Below are 19,191 nucleotides of genomic sequence, written 5' to 3'. Positions count from 1 at the left end.
CTCAAAAGATAAAAGTTTCCTGTTGATTTACTCATCCTCTAGTCGCTCAAGATTTTGGTCATTTTCTTCAATAGAATATTGAGGAATTACAGCTGAACCCAGAGTTCGTGGTCATTCACAATGACAGTGAATGGTGATGGGCTTTTTAGATTTAAAAATAAACGCATACAAATGAGTCCAAAATCAAGTCAAAATATTGGTATCGTGACAACACTCGTAAAAATGTAACATTATTTACAATATTATTAGCTTTAGCTTATTACAGCCTACAGTAGTTTGCTTTTTGCTTTTGATGATGAATGTACAAGTACTGGTGATGCAATCACTAATATCTATTAACCGCTATCAACAAACTGCATTTCCTGACCTCTTATCCAAGCGCACACCCTTGCACCTTCATTATTAAAGCAACTTACCCAAAATTAAACTACAACTGCTCATGCGCAGAGATCTGTTGACCATGCTATGGATTAAAGCTAATAATATTGTAAATAATACTCAATTTCTTACAAAGGCCAATGGCTTCACTTCACAAGATGCATAAGTGTGTCACCAGGAGCCACAGGGATTAATTTAGACTTGTTTGTATGGGTTTATTTTTAATCTAAAAAAAACCCTTCACTGTCATCATATGAATAACCAAGAACCCTAGATTCAGATAAAAAACCTCTTAAATGTTCTACTGAAGAAAAGGGTCACCTACATCTTGGATGACCTGTGGGTGAGTAAATTAACCATCTGGGGTCTGAGGGGATATTGGGCCCCTGAGATGTTTGACATGCCCATAGATTTGCACTTATTTCAGCTACTCATTACATAGTACTGGCCAACATGTTTTTGTATTCAGCACAAACTGTGCTTCAATAATGTGAGAAATACTGATGTACACGCTTGTGTTTTTCAGAAAAATGTTTTAATGCGTGGATAGTAGATTTTGGAGAAAAAAATAGTAGCTGAAATAAGGTCCAGAAAAACCACACGGAATGGGCCTAAACTAGACTTGAGAAACTAGAATATATACTTCACAATTATGTCAAGATTATTCTGATCTCTCATTCAAAGAAAACACTACAATGATTTACATTTTGTAAAGTATTTTTGGGTTAGGTCAACTGTATGCGTGGGAGTAACAATGGTCATACATAATTCACACCTAAAGAGACAAAAGACACTCCCCCAAAGGCTAATGTTCACCCATCAAAAGCATTATAAAGCAATGTCTAGCTGAAAAGTTAGCCCAAACTAAATGCTTGTCGTATTATGACCACGTAAACACTATGGGTATCTTCAATGTATATGAACTTATACAGCATGCACAAAAATGTATTTGAAATGGTATAAAACAAGTTGGCAAAACTGTTGAAATTAAAACCCTCTTGTGCATTAACCAGCATTTAATAATATCTGAATGACTCTGAGACACTGAAGTAGCATAATAACAAAAGCTATAAAGACAAGAATAAATATATTGAAATAATTGAATAAATAATATATATTATTTATATATCATGTTATATATTGAATAAATAACATGAAAAGCATATAAATCATATATATAATGGCTTGGTTAACTCTTTCCATACTGTTCAACTACAGTAAAATCAATAAAAAATAAAATAAATAACATGTATGACATGAATCACATTTTGAATTAAGCAGCATCAGATTGCAGTGGTCCCGTGAGGTTATATGGGTCATAATTCCAACTTATTTCTGAGAATGAAAAATGAAAAGACATTTCTAGCCACAACGCTGTGATTGTTTGTGGGCATGCATGAGTTCAGGCAGCTATTGTCATCATTTGTGTTCATGGTGGACACGGCAAGAGCCGGTGTGACACACGCCCTGCCAGGAGAATTCTATGGATTACAGAGCGAGACAACATTTGTTTTCAAAAGGAGTTGGAAAGTGCACATTCCAAGCTTTATGCAGGTATGTCTCTCATGTGTCTTTCTCATGTATTTGTGGCGATTCCGCCGTTTTTTCTTACCAAAGTTTACATGTCACATGTCTCACATGGACGATTGTAATAACAAAGCCTTGTGGGCGTGGTCACATTAAAAATAATCAGAACTCAGACTGAGAAACTAGACATAGTGTTGGTTTCATACTGATTACTTTATCCAACATCTTTTCAACATGCACTCACTGCATTTAAAAGTATACACTTCAAGCTTTCCATAGACATACAGTTGTAGTCTGAATTATTAGCCCCCGTTTATTTTTTCCCCAATTTGTTTAACGGTGAGAAGATTTTTTCAAAACATTTCTAAACATAACTTGTTAATAACGCATTTCTAATAGCTGATTTATTTTATCATTGCCATGATATGAGTACATAATATTTTACTAGATGTTTCCCAAGACACTTCTATACAGCCTAAAGTGACATTTAAAGGCTTAACTGGGTTAATTAGTTTAACTAGGCAGGTTAGGGTAATTAGGCAAGTCATTGTGTAACGATTCTGTGAAAATTTCCATTATTTGGCAAATATTTCAACAAGAAAAAAAAAACAAAGAGGGGCTACTAAATCTGACTTCAACTGTATGTCTCATGTCTGTGTGTTTTGTTTTCGCATATAGACGCATTTTTAAAAACAGTTCGCGAAGAGACAAAAGAAAAACTCCAACTGATTATTTTTCTTATTTTGCACAAGCACACACTTTAGTTGTTATTGTGAGTGTACACAAAAAAAGACACCTAACAGATTCGATTGATGTATTGCTCTTATCTGTATGATCAAAACTGAATGTGTAATTTAAGTTCTTTTTGGCGTTATCATAAGAAGACGCCTCCAACCGTGTAAACGCAATCGCCGACCCCAGATGGTTAACAGGACATTTTTATTTTTAGGGGAACTTCCTCTTTAAAAGAGAGGAATAACGCATCTTTCTATTTAAGAACAACACAGTTGCTGCACATTTACAAATTTAACGAAACAGAAATGAGGAAAAACTGCTTATTTAATTGAAAACTGTTCAGATTGTACAAACTACAAACATAACCTTACAAGAAAAACTAATATGCAATTGTGTCTTCAGCTTCATCATTAAATAACTGTTCTAAGAATATAATACATAAAGCTAAATAATAATTAATTATTATTAAAAAGGTATTATTAGCAGTATTTATTTCCACAGTTGCCAATGTTTCTGGAGATTATTGATGTGACCATGCTACAATTATCATTGAATACCTGTCATCAATCCTTTTGTAATTTCCAGCAATATCATTTTACACCTACTTATCGTTATTGTTCCTAAAAGTATTGTTATTAAAGCTAAACCTTGCTCATTAAATCTTTAACATCACTAGACATATCTGAAATAAGTCCAATATTTAAAACGATGATTATTAAAACCCATATGGACTCATCACCTTTATAGTTTTTATTTAACATGAGACTAAAACATCTTCATTAGTGCCTCCCAAAATGCACAGCACACTGAGAACAAAAGACCAGGCAAACAGTCCAGAAAACAATAGAACAACTGGACACCCACATAACACACCTGACCGCAGACACTCACCCGCAAACATTCTCTTTCTTGACCTCTACGGGCTCCGGTGTCTCTGGGACAGACGGGTTTCTCTCCCCCTCCTCCACAGGGGCGTCAGTAGAGGGTCCGTCTGCCGGTGGGACGTCAGTGGGGGATTCATCCATCTGCAGCTCCTCCACAGGAGCCACTTCACCAGAGGAGCTCACTTCCTTATTACGGAGCTACACACACACACACACACACACACACACACACACACACACACACAATGGATGAATGAGAATACGCTGGCTTCACATTTCAAAGACAATGATAAAGAAGGGAGATTTATCTATGAACTTGCTTATTAGGTAAAAACAAATTGATTTAAAGAGAAAAATGACAAAGATACCAAAAATGAACTCTGTTAAAAATACAGAATTCTCTATGCATCAGTTTGCATTTATTAATAATATAATATATAATGATGATAATACATGCTGGATAAGTTGGTGGTTCATTCCACTGGTAAACCCTGAATAATAAAGGGACTAAGCCGTGAAGAAAATGAATGAATAATAATTAAAAAAAAAATTTGTAAGAATGTTTTTTAGGCATGTAGACATGGTCAAGACGATCTGCTGCAGTTCAAACTGCATCAGAATGGGGAAGAAAGGTGATTTAAGTGACTTTGAACGTGGCATGGTTGTTGATGCCAGACAGACTGGTCTGAGTATTTCAGAAACTGCTGATCTACTAGGATATTCACGCAAAACCATCTCTAGAGTTTGCAGAGAATGGTCCAAAAAAAGAGAAAATATCCAGTGACCGTAAGTTCTGTGGGCACAAATGCCTTGTTGATGCCAGAGGAGAATGGCCAAACTGGTTCGAGCTAATAGAAAGGCAACAGCAAATCAAATAACCATTCGTAACAACGAAGGTATGCAGAAGAGCATCTCTGAACACACAACACGTCCAACCTTGAGACGGACGGTGCAACTCCTGTCATCAAAAAACAGGACACTGAGGCTACAATTCACACAGGGTCACCAAAATTGGACAACAGAAGATTGGAAACATTTACTGGTCTGATGAGTCTTGATTTCTGCTGCAGGATATATTCTTGGCACAATTTGGGAACATTAATACCAATTGAGCAGTGTGGCTACTTCCAGCAGGATAACGCACCATGTCATTAAGCGGGAATCATCTCAGACCTATTTCTTGAACATGACAATGAGTTCTTTGTACTCAAATGGCCTCCACAGTCACCAGAAATCAATCCAATAGAGAACCTTTGGGATGTGGTGGAACGGGAGATTCGCATCATGGTTGTGCAGCCGACAAATCTGCAACAACTGTGTGATGCTGTCATGTACCAAAATCACTGAGAAATATTTTCAGTACTTTGTTGAATCTATGCCACAAAGGATTAAGGCAACTCTAAGAGCAAAAGCGGGTCCAACCTGGTACCAGTAAGGTGTACCTACTAAAACCAGAAAATGTATATCAGCACATCAGAAACAATACCTTTGGATGACGGCGGTTCCAAGGCATTGGAGCCTTTTTCACCAACACAGCCACAAAAAACCCGCCCGTGTTCTGGTGGTGAGGCAGTATCCTCACACTGAAAACACAAAAGAAACATTACAGCTTGAGAACAACAAAAAAATCTGGGTTCATAAACACCAAGTAATGGTTTGCTCAGTTGTTGGTACTGCTCCACTACTATTGTGGTAGGACCGTGCCATCTGGTGGAGAGTATCGGTAAAACACATTAGAGTCCTTCCAGAACTTACCATCTCTCCAGTCTCATTTCTGTCAGCTTCTCTGAGTCTGATGGTGGAAACATGGTGGGTCTGATCTGTGTGTGTCGACTCGTTGGCACTTCGGAAAAGTTAGAGAACCACTGACCTTCTTTTGTCATTACCTAAAAAAAGAGGGAGAGCTCGGTTACCTATGTTTGGGGTCATTTAAGATTTCTTTTTAATTCAATTACTTTTTTTTATTTTTTTTATTTGAGCATTCAATTTTAGTGTGTTAGTGTACATTCAATTTATCAGAATTTTTACACAAGGTTTTCTATTCAAAAAGAAAACTCACAAAATTATAATTTTTTATTAACTTGCAATATTAAATCAATCATTCAGTGAATCATATTATTATTCACTAAATCATATAATAAGAGATATTCCAAATTTTCAAAATGCTGTTTTCATGTTTTATTTACAATCAGAAACGGGTAAAGAAAATGCTGAATTTTGGAAAAGAAATAAATGAATAAAGTAATAATTAAAAGCTCACTTGAGCTGGCTTTTGATTTGTTAAAAATGGGTTAACGTGAATAATGGTAGACAAAACCAAAGTGTAACACACATCAAGTCACATAACTAATAGTCTGTTTTCACTGATATGTACATTAGGATTACTAGCATAGCATTATTTTTGGCCATCGCACTGCAAGAAGATTATTAACTTTCTCAATTGTTACTAATGGCAGTTTACATTGTTTCATTTTTTCCAAATTTAGATGCTGGGATGGAAACCTGTCTGGTGTCACTTTAGTGAAGACCTCTGTTTCCTACATTTGCAGTGCTACAGTGAATGCAGGGAAATGACTGAATTTATGCAAGAGAAATAAACCTATGCAAAATCTAATTCGTATCAGAGTTGAGTTCAGTTCATTACTTTCCAAGATGTAATTCCAGGCATATATTTGAGTCCTGGGAGATCTGGAGAGGCATCTGCTAACTCTAAAGAACCTGAGAAATAAGCAGAACAACAAATAAAAACAATAAATTAACATAGGTTTTAAAACTACTTGCTGAAAAAAAGATAAAACCAAGTGGTTTGAAGGATAGTGTAGAAAAAGTATCAAAGTTAATTGGCAAAGTGGTATTTTTGGTCTGTGCTGTGATTATTATGATCATATGCGTCTTAGCATATAAAAAAAAAAACACTACTGGACAAAAAGTTGTGAAAAAGTTTTTTTTTAGTCACTTTTGGTCAGCAATCATGCAGTAATTTGATAAAAAAAAATATTTAAATAACATTTTTTATTTGAATACATTTTAAAATGCATTTTGTTTTTGTGATTTCAAAGCGGAGACCCAGCACTCTAATATTCAGATTTGCAGTTCAAATAACTTGTTAATATTATTAATATAATCAGTAGTAATAATATTAATAATAATTATAAAAAACATTTATTAACAGTTGTTACGACTAAAGTTTATTCATTTATTGTTGTTGCACATTGCATAGGTAATTTCTTGTGTAGTTTTTGTTATCCCATAGGCTCCCATTTTAATATGGTCCAGGCTCTGATTGGCTGGTCGCGGACAGCTAAAAAAAAGGAAACCTCTGGCAAAGTTCAAGGAGCTCATTTGTGGTGCGACAATTGCTGGGAGGGGAGAGCTCCTGGATTTCCCTACCCCTCCGGCGGACGACCAACCTTTACTCTTGTACAAATGTCCATGTATGCTTGCAACTTTGAGAGTTTTAGCTTGTAGGGGTGGCCTGCCTTTTTATTTGATTACTTTTGAGAAAAGTCAGCTTCCTGTATTTTTAAGCCCATGTTGTTTTCCCCTAAAATTGGGGCATAATAACAGTTGAGACTGTTTTGATGAATAAAGCTTGGACTTTTTTTGGTAAAGAAATAATAGAAAAAAATATAATATTTAAAAACATGAACTTATTTAGCAAGGGTGCTTTAAATTGATCAAAAGTGATTATGACATTTATAAATGTCACAAAATATTTCTATTTATATGAATGTTGTTCTTTGCAACTTTCTATACTTTCTTTTTCTATTATAAAAAAACCCACCCAGCTGTTTTAAAAAAACACTAATAAAATTGAAATGATCTTTTGAGCACCAAATAAAAATATCAGAATGATTTCCAAAGAATCTGTGACTGTAGTAATTACGCTACAATTTCAGCTTAGAAACCAAAAGAATAAATTATATCCTAAATTATATTCAAATAGCAAACCTTTATTTTAAATGACAATTTTTGCTGTCCTTCGTATCAAATAAATGCAGACTTGGTGAGCAAACCATATGTTAAAAATAAACGTATTATTCTAAAACTTTTGGCTGGTGATTAACATCAATATAAAACTGTCAGTCACACAAAGAATAGTTGTAACACGATGAAAAAAAAAGGAAAAAAAAGCTTAAATGTCAAACATTCAAAATGCAAGCAAACATCTGTACCTTCACTTTTCTCTAGCAGGGCGGCAATGACAGCCTCATCCTCAATGGGGTTCAGAGAGCAGGTGGAGTAAACCATCCTGCCCCCTACTGCTAGCTGCTCCACACCACGCACTGCGATCCGCAACTGAAGCCTGAAAGACAGAGAATTTAAACTTAACACACAAAGTTACAGCATAACAAACTGCTCTGTTCTGCACCCACTGCAACTTTACAACTGAGATACACAGAGCCATGCTGACAGAGCAACACAAACAAAATACAACTCTAATAGATGCAGCATCTCCAACAAACACAACAAATCACAGTTAATTCACTGCCGCTGCCAAAAAGCTCCAGCTCCAGCCATAAAGATCATCATGCATCAAGACATGAGACAATAAATGCACTTGGATGTGTTCAGAATAGAGTTCCACTGTACTGCTAACTAAACGATCAGTAAACACTGCAGAAGAGTATGAGACTCCATTGTAACTTCAATACAGTCATGTACCTAGCAATCAAAAGATTTAAAAAAGGTCTATTTAATTAGTATGTCAAAGGAGGAGGAAAGAAATAGACATTTATAGGTCTACACCGGCGAGGTGTTGCATTTTAGTACAGATTTGAAATAAAAATAATTAAAAAATTTATAAAAACAATTATAATATATAATGTGTTATGGCATGCTTATTTTTCCCTGAGTTGTACTTATTAAAATATATAAAAGAATAAATGCACTAGTAAACTCTTGCTGACAAATGGGTAAAACCTAACGCTCTGAAAGATATAAAAGAGGTAAAGACAGGTAAAGGCTTAAAGTCAATATTATGGGGCTGCATATTTCATTGAAATAAAAAATGTTTCTATTTTAATGCATCCATATGATTTTGTTTTAAATATGCAAAACATCTTTTTTAAAACTATTTGTTACTGAATTACTTTAAAGATGACATCTGCTGTAAATCCCTGTAAAATAAATTACAGGCATTATTTTTTCTTCAGAAAAAGATGACATTCATTAAACTGGATACATTCACATGTACAGAAAAAAATGAAAGCTAGATTAAACTTTTATTAAACGTACACTTACTACACAGTGCCTATAGAAAAATCATATCCTGTGAAAATCTATACCATTACTCACATTACACCCTGCTTTCAAAAGAGCTTCGGCATAAAGTTGTAGAAACGCACAGGTTAATAGAAGGATACAAAAAAGTTCAAAGTACGGGTGTGAGCTACAGATGCCTGCTAACATTTTGCTTCTACAGGATTTCTTAGGGAGAAACGCTTAATATTTCATTACCTGAGACTCGTTAATGTTCTGACAACATGTGCTTGGTTGCATACTATAGCAACAAAGTCGTTTAAAAACACTGTAGTAATACACTGAGCTACTAAGCATTGTTCTTATGGCATTTTTCTACAGGAGGTAAACACGAATTACTTGCAAACTCTTCAAATATAGTCTGTGTTATTAAATTCAAGGCTATTTATGAAGTCCAGGCATAACACTGTACAACAATGATTCAGATGACTGTTCTAGAGCCTACAGCTAATAAATTTGTCAGATTTTTGAGTGCACTACATCTCTAAAGAAAAATATAAATGATATAATAAAATAAATACTTTTATAGATATGGTATACAAGTAAATAATTTTACCTAACCTGGAAAATCGAGGCCACTTGAATGGTTTGAGAGTACAATTACGTGCACACAGCATGCCATATTATCTGATAATTGAGGAAAATAATTCCAAAAGGCAACTGACCATGTAAAGCCACATAAAACAAAACAAAAATACGAAGTATATGCCGAGTTCAGCGGCTAATCAGCCGGAATCAGCTGAGGTGATGTGAGGCAACCAGCGAGACCTAGCTGTCACTCAAGTGGCCACAACCCTTAATTATGCAGACTTATTATAAAGAAACAGAAGAGTCTTCTCAACAAACATCTTATTTTTCTGCAGTAAAGTTGCCCATTTTAACATTGGGCCCTATATAAATGTGCTTTATTATGGAGTCAGGACTAGCAAATTTTTGATGAATTGCAGTTTCAGTTATTTCCGTATTAGCTTCACAAGGGAGAGAGGGATTCTGGAACTTGATTTAAATGTATCATTTCTAAATATATTTATATATATATTATTTGCAATAAAACTTTTTCCTTTAACACAAACAATTAGATATATGAACTGTACCTTTAATTATACCTGCTTAAAGAAAACACTTTTTGAATGTATCAAACAAAACTCAAGTACATACACAGAATAATATGTGCATTTATAGCTAATTAACAAACGTAAATATTATCCTGCTTGCTTTGAGCGTTGTTGAGCAAGTACTTAAACGTTTATGATTGATCACAAGCTCAACTTAAAAGGCTGCAACTTGCTCTATTGGTCAGGGCGGCTCTGGCGCTGTTCAGCAAACAGTTACACGGACACTGATGTTAAATAGATGCATCGATCCATTATAGACGGTGATGCGGTGGAGAAAACTTGCTCTGCAGACATGCTCTTTTTCTGGATCCACAAGTAACCTTAATGTTGTAACAGCCGAGAGAGGAGATAAAATGTTACCTCACAAACACGCCAGCAGGTCAAATGGGCCAGAGAAAGTAAGAGAGAGAGTTGATAGCTTTTATTTTCACCATAGCTGGGTTCTGATGTACTTTCCTGTCAGTAAAAGACTGTCCAGCAAACTCACAAGCAGTGAATTGTGCAGTTATCTGCTTTTAAGTAGTTGGAGAGTTTTAATTACTCGCGTTCTCCATCACCATAGAAAGCTACCGCTTTATGACGCATATGTGATAAATGACGTCAGCAAGTAATAACCTGTAATGCAGACGCGAACATATCTGTATCGGTTCAGCATTGCGGTGCATCGAAAAAACTGTGAATTGACACCCATATTACAAAGGTTGTAAAATGTTATTAGGAATGTGATTTTAGACAGTGTGATGAATAAATTAATTATTTCAAAGGGGTATGATGATTTTCTAAAGGCACTGAATAACTCTTTGTATAAACTTTTGTTTTTAGCATTTAAGCAACTGCACACAGTGCATACAATATAGCAATTAGGGATTTACAGATGCGTCAGGTGATGGTCAGATGGATTCATTTAAAGATATCGGTATATTGGCAATAATATGAACACTTATTAAATCGATTAGTTTATTAAATTACATGGAAGAATTAAATCCACATCTTTGGAATAATCAAAATACCATTTGAAGATTGTTATATTGTACTTTTATCTTAGCTTCTCTTAAAATGTTGAACAACTAAATGTTTAATAGGTCCAATTGTTGTTTCATAAAAATTTCATTTTTAGTGCAGAAAAAAATTGTACCATGATCAATATGAAAATATTGGTCAAAAGTTTGTAAAAATAAATTCAGTATCGGCAAAAAAAATAGTAATAGCAGTATACTCTACCATACAAAATAAATCAACAGTAGTACTACTCTTACCCATGGAGATGCAGGCTGTTGCTGGTTGTCCATTTTTTCCACACATCAATGTTCTTCCTCATGGTTCCGTCTCCACTGCAGATATAACGGTGCTGATTTTATTGTTCAGTTTAAATGCAAACCCATTTCAGATCATTTCATTTTTCTTTAACCTTTAAACTGCCCTACCAAGAAAAATAAAAAACAAAATTCAACAAAATTCAAAAAAATAAAATATTTTTGAATACTAAATCATCTTTATTGTTCTGAAGTATGCCATAAAATATTTCAGTTTCTCATTTAACATGTTTTCTTGTTTTATTTTTTAGATGTAGCAGTGCAACATAATTGTGTTTGTTTTACTTTTTTGTAAACCAACAATACTGTGTGTGTAAACCATTATTTACTTTAACAGTCATTCTTTAAATGACTTTAACGGTCATTATTTAAAACAGTCAAAATACGATCAACCATTTGTTAGAGCAGGCAGTTAAAGGTTTAAGGCATACCCGCTGAGCAAAAATACAATCATATCAACTTTAAGTCATTTCAAACCATACTATTTAACTTTAAACACTCTCCTGCGGTCATATGAGATCACATTTTTATAAATAAATGACATCAGTGTTGGTTAAAAAGGCAGCACATTTTGTATCAAATAAAAGGGCTATTCAGAAATAAACTCTTTCATATAGGAAACTACATTCATATGTGGCAATAACATGAGCCATAATTACATCTTTAAATCCACTTCAAATCATTTCATCAATGGAGAGAAATGTTTAGACAGCAAAACTAGGCTGACCACAGTGAATGTATGCGTGTGTGCGTGGGATGTTTGGCCTGCTGGTACGGTGTAGACTGTGTTGTGTTTGGCACCTGATTCTGCTGCAGGCCAAGTACAGACTTCAACCAACTGTAAACTCTACTATATGATGTTACATGCTGGGAATTGATTCAGTGCTCGAGTGAAAACACAGAACTCTGGTGTGTCTCTGCGATTGTGATTTCTATATTTGCTTTTGTAATAAAAACAACTGCATATCTGTGTGCAAGAGAGCGGTTTGCTCCTGCAATCAGTTTGACAACACACAAAAAGATGCAAAAATTGTCTAACCAAGCCAAACAAAAATACAAATCTACTTTTTCCAAAGTTTTTTTTTTAATTTTGGCTTATGTTCATTCAGACAGGAAGTTATTGACATTTTAAGCAACCAGTAATCACACTTAAAACAGCCTTATGGGTTAAAGCTTGCAGGAAGATACAACACATTACAGATGGTGCATAGGCTTCCCAAAAGCCAAACTAGCTCATCTGCATACAAAAATTTATTCAATTACTATTGATACAATTTTGTACTACAACTATAGTTACTTACATTTTCTTTCTGTTTTAAATAGGAATGCACCGATCTTGATACTTGGTTAGGATATTGGTTCAATACCGCAAGTTTTTTGCTGGATCGGGTGTCGGCCAGCTGGTACAGATGTAAATCCGATCTTGAGCGTGCGCTACATTCTGTGTAATTTATAAGCCAACAAAAGCATTGAAGGTAGCCTATTATAAGGCACTAAAAAGTTGTCATGCTACTATATCCCAAACGTTCTGAAGCCATTCTATAGTTTATTATTAAGTGCAATAAATATCCAAGTGGTTAAATTCATGTTCGGTTTATGACAACATGAAAAACTCTGTGTTTGTTCCAATTAATACAAGTAATCAGTGGAGAAATGCATTTAGTTTTGCATTAAATGGGTTCATTTTGACCTGCAACAAGGAGTTCATTGCGGTTTCTAAATCAGCTAAATCTCAGTTGTGCTGTGTCCGTTAGATCAGCAGATCGCATTCACAACACTGGAGTAGAGAGGGTTTGATACCTGCTCTTCACATGCAAAGTAGGCCTACCTAAAACTTTTTAATTAGAAAAGGTTCAATAATACATTGGACAGATCCTCAACGCACTGATTTCTTCCCTTTGTGCTGCTAACTTTTGTAAGTGTCCAGAGATCATGGAGGGCTGCATGCTGTGTCTCACGCAACGGCTGCACAGATGCGCGTTTTTGTGTTTTGTTGCTGAAGTTTACCAGAGGACCTTGTTTTGAACTTCACCTCTTCTTGTTTAATTTGTAAAAAATGAAGTCATAGGCCTATAGGTCTGTTATTTTTACTAAAAATATATATTTTATTTGGGTTTATTACCAGGACTGTAGAAACTGTATTACATAATTTTTTTTTTTTAAATAAATAAAAAAAAGCACAGAATTGGGATCGGATCTGTATTGGTCGATACTTGTATACAATTGATAATTTTGGTATCAGGATCGTAACCTTTGAGTCCCATTCAAAATGCCAAAATAACATTAAAAATGTTACGAGATGCTTCCAAACACAAAGACATAAACAACTACCCCATTGATCACACTACAAACAATTCATAACTAGAATAATACTATACTAAGAAAGAGAGAATAAGCCCTCATTGTTAACTTGGTGTTTTGTCTATGATTAACTCTGATCACCTCATCTGACATGTCTTCAAATTTGAGTCGTTCATTCACCTGACACTGACAGTCCCATATAAGCTTAACCAATGCACAGAATCTGAGCCGGAAAACACCCAATAGTTAGTTCAACTTTCGAGTCTTCTGGTTTTTGAGTTGTTTGTTCATCACATGACAGCATGTAAAGAGATGACTCAAAACCGAAGACTCAACAAATGAACAGATTAAATAATTTTTCAGCTCTGCATGCATATGATTGGCTTCTATCATTCACGTGATGAATGAACGACCCAAACTGAGGACTCAAGAGTGAACGGATCATATCTTTTTCCGGTCCTAAAGGAAAATGATTGGCTTCTGTCTTTAACATAATGAACGAATGACTCAAACCCAATAGAGGACTCAAAAAATTAACTAATCTTCTCCTCCACCTGCACAAATATATGCGCATGGACAAATGAACAAATCACTCCCTAAGAGGACTTATTGTACTCGAGTCACATAAAAGATTCTTTTGAAATTAACAAAACGTTTAAGAACGATCCAGCACTACAAAATATTGAGCTTTTTTCCACTTAAGAGCAGGTCCAGCCATTAAAACCCAATTATCTTGAGACTTCCGGTCTTGACGTAGCAAACATTTATAATATATTATTTTAATATTCTGTCATAAACACAATTGTTTGTAGAGTAAACAGTTGTAGTTTGACCATGTACTGCAATTTGTTATTCCAAGTCATTTTCCTACAGGCAAATGAATTAGAAGTATATAAATAATTAATAAAAAGAGCTTATTCAAGATTGCAGAATAAGGTAAAAAAGGGACTCATGTAAACACAGTCGGGGTCTAAAAGAAGATTCCTCACCTGCAGGGTACATCACATAGGATCCGGTCATAAAACAGGATGTCCTTCTTCCCATTGTTATCAAAGTGTAGACGTGGAATGCTAGAGGCATCATGGTTGACCACCATAATACAGGGACTGTTCAATCTTTTGGCCTGATGAACCAGCAGGTAACAGCGCTTGTTATCCACATCGTTGGCAATTACAAAACCCTCTGAAGACACAGAAGAAATTGAGAGTAACTATAGATTTTAAAACCACACAACAGTACTCACTTCATCATAAAAAAATGAATATTAATAAAGGTTTACCAGGGAAAGGCACATCCATGTCAGAGTGTAGCATCTCTATTAGTTGAGCCGTCTTTGATCCTGGAGCCGCACACATGTCCAGAATCTACATATATAAATTCATGAAGACAACAGAGGAGACAAACAATATACTCAAAGAAAACATCAAACATCCACCTGGTATTCAAGCAAACTAATGAAGTTGTTTAAAACCTACCTTATGTTGAGGCTCAATTTTCAGTAGAAGAGGAGGAATCATACTGACTGCTTCCTGTCTGCTAATATTTCCCTGATGAAGGAAATAATCACACACTAAAGGTCAATTCAAATTTATTAACGTTTATCAACATTATTAACCTTTTAACCATTACTCCACTCATTGAGAAAAGATCAGAAAACGCACAAAACATAATGGTTGTAAACGCTGATGTGAAAGGGTAAAAAACAATAGTTCAATAAGTAAATCACATGTACTGCACTAAACATTTTATATTTGATAAAGCATACTGTATGAAATAAAGTAATCTGAAAACAAAGGCTGCCTTTACCCTGCATGGTTCAAGTGACCAAATTTAGATTTTTTTTTCTCCCATGTGGCACAGATTGGATATAAGCAAAAAATAATTATTTACATGGATTTCGTTTAACTCGGATCAGATTCAAGCCTTGTTCATAAGTAGAATCTGATATGAATCAGATCCGTGCGCTCATGTCTTGCAGTGTAAATGGGTAGATCGGATTTCCACCTGTCAATGCAAGTTGCACATTAATAAAAATGATAATGAATGATGCAATCTCTGACTTATTTCAGCCAATTTCCCACAACTTAAATCTCATATACAAGAAAAAAAAAAAACTTTCATATTTTCATGTAGCACAAGTTAACGCATTTAAGCATGTTAACGAAAGCAAGTGCATTATTTGTGTAAACTATATAAACTAATATAGCTAAAACTGCATAGATTAAGTTCATAAATCATGCCATTGACATGACAATGGTTTAAAAAAATCTAGATTTAAAGAAAATGGCCAAATGAGAACTTTTCTGTCCTAAACTATATAGCTAAACAACTTGTCAAAAATTAAGTAATAACAATTAAAACCTGTAAACAGATGTAAATAAAGGAATTGAGAAAAGAGCACTCATCACAGCTGTCAGTCAGCACCCACTCTTTTTTTTTTTTTTAAGGTCTTTGTGCGTCATTGTAAACACAGACATCAGACAATAGTCACTTTTAAAAGATGATGTAAGGGAGTCATCAAAAAAAAAAAATAATTAAACAGTCATAAAATTGGAATTCATCACCAAGATCTGCGATGCAAATGCAGCCTAAATGCCCCAATATAATATAATTTTATTATTACTTATAGTGGTCAAAGAACAAACTGCAGGTTGGATAGTGTGACCAGTAATTTACCTAACTGGTAATTTTATCATTTTCTTTTGTATGAAATAGTAAACAAAAAAATAAATATATAAATAAAAGTGGGGCAAAATAGTGCTACCTGTTGTTAACTGCCCAAAACAAAAATAAAATTTGTTTTGATTACAAAAAAAAGGCTTACTACAGGAGAAACAATGGGTTAAATTAATCTACTATTGGTTAGTGCCAACTCTGTAATAAGTGGGTGTATGAAAAAATTCACACAGAAGAGCTGCTAGATTTTAGATGTGCAATTCTAATTGAAAGCCACAATAACACCATGTTGACAGTATAAAAAGCATATAGTGGCACATTAATAACAGTCATCGACTGCGTACCTCGAGTACTGAAATTGCAGAATGTTTACAAACATCTACATCTCTATTATCAGATGCTTTTTAATGGCATTTAGCATTTGTTATGTTAACAAGAGTTATTTACACTGCTCAGATATTTGTACATTCTTTATACTCAAACAAAGTACTTCAACATAAAAAAACTCAAAAGTCAAATATATATATATATATATATATATATATATATATATATATATATATATATATAAACAGTTATGGTCCAAATTTTAAGCTGACAGCACAGACCTTTTAAACATAGCAATATTAAAAATAATATTAATTATAATGAAGAATATTGTTGATAATGTTAATTATATTTTAGAATTATTAGTGAATTTGATGATGGTTACTAAAATATAATCAAAAAGAAAAGGGGAATAAAATTACTGTTAGTGTAAGCGGAACAGAGAGTGACAAAAGACAACAATGTTTTTTTTTACCGATTCAGTTTCGCTGACCAAGAACTGGTGGAATTTCTCCAGAAGGGGAGATTTGCGGAGGATCTTTCTGCTCAGATTTGTATGCCATGCCAGTTCATCAGGATACCTACAATGACATGGAAAGGCTAAAGCTCAAGTCTGAAGTACTTTGTAACACAGATTTGCATGGATATTCAAAAATAATAACCACATTTTTTAACTAGTCCTACCAACTTAATGGCTGAGGAGCCTCAATTTTCTGCCCGTCCACCTCAAGATCTTGAACCTCCTTGAAGTATTTCTCTTTAAGGGTATGAAGGATTTCTTTGGCATGACTGATTAGAGGATGAAAGAATAAAAGGTCATAATTATGAAAACTAAATCCCCTGAAAAAGCAATTAAGGTCATCAATATATACAGCCTTGTGCTTTTGCAATGAGCTTGAAATACATTAATTGTATTGATTCCTTGCAACCTTGCCATGAAAATGTTTTTTCACAAAATTACAAAAATTGTTTCTAAGTTTTTTGTGCAAGCAAGTATTTTACAGCACTTTAAAAATGCTCAAAAATGTCTCGGTCAGTGTTTTTAAACTATTAAATTTGATTAACCAAAGTCACACAAGTGACAATTTCACATCCGTCAAATTTATAGCGGAGAGCCATAACCAAGCTTTTTCCTCATAAATGCAATTCTTTTTGTTCTATCGAGAGCCAACTCTCATCCTTGACCTTTTGATTAGCATTGTTTATTTTGGGTTGTGCAGTTTAATTTACAGAATTTATACATAGTATGTTGTATACTGTAAACTCGCAAACTTTTTGGTCACATGTATAAAACACATATGAGCAATTCCAGCGTTATGGATGTGACATTTGCAGTAAAAACTCTAAACATAATTTCACACAGAAAGTATATGTTGACATTATATCGAATATGTAAACATGTTTTATATTTTAAATTAGGAAAATAAACATGCGTTATGGATGTGACAAAAAAAGTTTGCGAATTTACAGTCGACAACAGATTATTTAGAAATTCTGACAGTTAAACTGCACAACCCAAAAGACACAATGCTCATCAAACAGGTATGAGTCGGCTCACTATAGAATTAAAATGATTGATTTTATTTTATTTGACATTTTTGCATTTATGAAGAAAAAGTGTCATTATGGATGTGACACTTCTCCGTTATGGATGTGACAGCTGTGAAATTGCCACTTGTGTGATTTTGGCAAATTAAATATAATAGTTTGAAATACTGACAGATACATTTACAAGTATTTTTAAAGTACTGCAAAAAACTCACTAACACAAAAAATGTAGAAATGGTTTCTCTATTTTGGTGAAAACTGCATTATTTTTTATGACAAGGTTGACATTTGCATGGAATTGCCCATATATTTTCCTTATTTAAGTACAAAACAAGTTTACAAATTAATATTGTTCTGATCCCATAACTCTGTGGTTAGTAGTTTGAGAAAATATGAACAGATGTTTTAATATAATGTTAAACATATACTTTCTCTGGGAATATCTGTGCTGTGTTTTTACTGCAAAATGTGTTACAGATGTGTAACACAGCTATAACGCTGGAAACGCTCATTTATTCACTTTTCGATTTTCCTATAAGAGATTCGCAAATACTTTTCTGAAATTACATTATTAAAAAAAAAAAAAAAAGTCTTAATGTGCAAATACAGAACCAACTTTACCTCAATCTAAAATTGCCTAATATTTCAGAAGTTCAGTGGAAACCCTGAAGCGGCAGGTTATCAAAATACTCTTCAGAAATGTTTTAGGAATTATACGGATGGAAGAAGACAATTTTGAGTGAATAATCCCTTTGGATCTGCAGAAAATATCATGTCACCTCTTGTATCCTGTTATCCGTATTGTAGCTGGCAGTGGCTCCCTCATGGCCTCCATGAACTCCTCAAACTCTCCATCAGGAACAATCTTTAGCTCTTGATAGTAGTGCTCAAAGAGTTTGTTTTCCTTGACAATATCAGCATATCCAGCACCCCAAGCCTACCAAAAGAGCCCATGTGAGCACACTATTTAATACAGGTATTGGATTTAAAATTTATCAAGAGATCCCATTGATTTATTTTTTTCTGACAGTCTTTCTAAAGTGATTATATGCTGTGTGTATTCTTCATACACCATAAACAAATGCTGGGTTCCACACAATTGATTTGTGTTGGGATAACATGAAG

General features: G+C 34.2%; 1 protein-coding gene across 2 annotated transcripts in view; it reads right to left on the bottom strand.

Moving 5' to 3' along the window:
* The window catches only part of nsun2 (NOP2/Sun RNA methyltransferase 2), a 43,688-nt gene that overhangs the window by 24,043 nt on the left and 454 nt on the right, over positions 1 to 19,191 (bottom strand). For both annotated transcript variants that reach the window (XR_012394475.1, NM_199711.1), the window contains 12 exon segments: positions 18,846 to 19,003; positions 17,203 to 17,307; positions 16,994 to 17,099; positions 14,991 to 15,062; positions 14,795 to 14,879; positions 14,505 to 14,697; positions 11,158 to 11,232; positions 7,700 to 7,830; positions 6,169 to 6,242; positions 5,280 to 5,410; positions 5,011 to 5,107; positions 3,532 to 3,722 (listed from right to left, as the gene is read on the bottom strand). Coding sequence is in view for 1 of the 2 variants with exons in the window: in NM_199711.1 (NP_956005.1) it covers positions 3,532 to 3,722; positions 5,011 to 5,107; positions 5,280 to 5,410; positions 6,169 to 6,242; positions 7,700 to 7,830; positions 11,158 to 11,232; positions 14,505 to 14,697; positions 14,795 to 14,879; positions 14,991 to 15,062; positions 16,994 to 17,099; positions 17,203 to 17,307; positions 18,846 to 18,901 (1,316 nt within the window). In the remaining variant the exon portion in view is untranslated.

Source organism: Danio rerio, chromosome 19 (assembly GCF_049306965.1).
Source record: "Danio rerio strain Tuebingen ecotype United States chromosome 19, GRCz12tu, whole genome shotgun sequence".
Taxonomy (NCBI): domain Eukaryota; kingdom Metazoa; phylum Chordata; class Actinopteri; order Cypriniformes; family Danionidae; genus Danio; species Danio rerio.
Note: the sequence above shows the minus strand (reverse complement) of the source record. Positions and strands in the feature narration are given on the sequence as shown.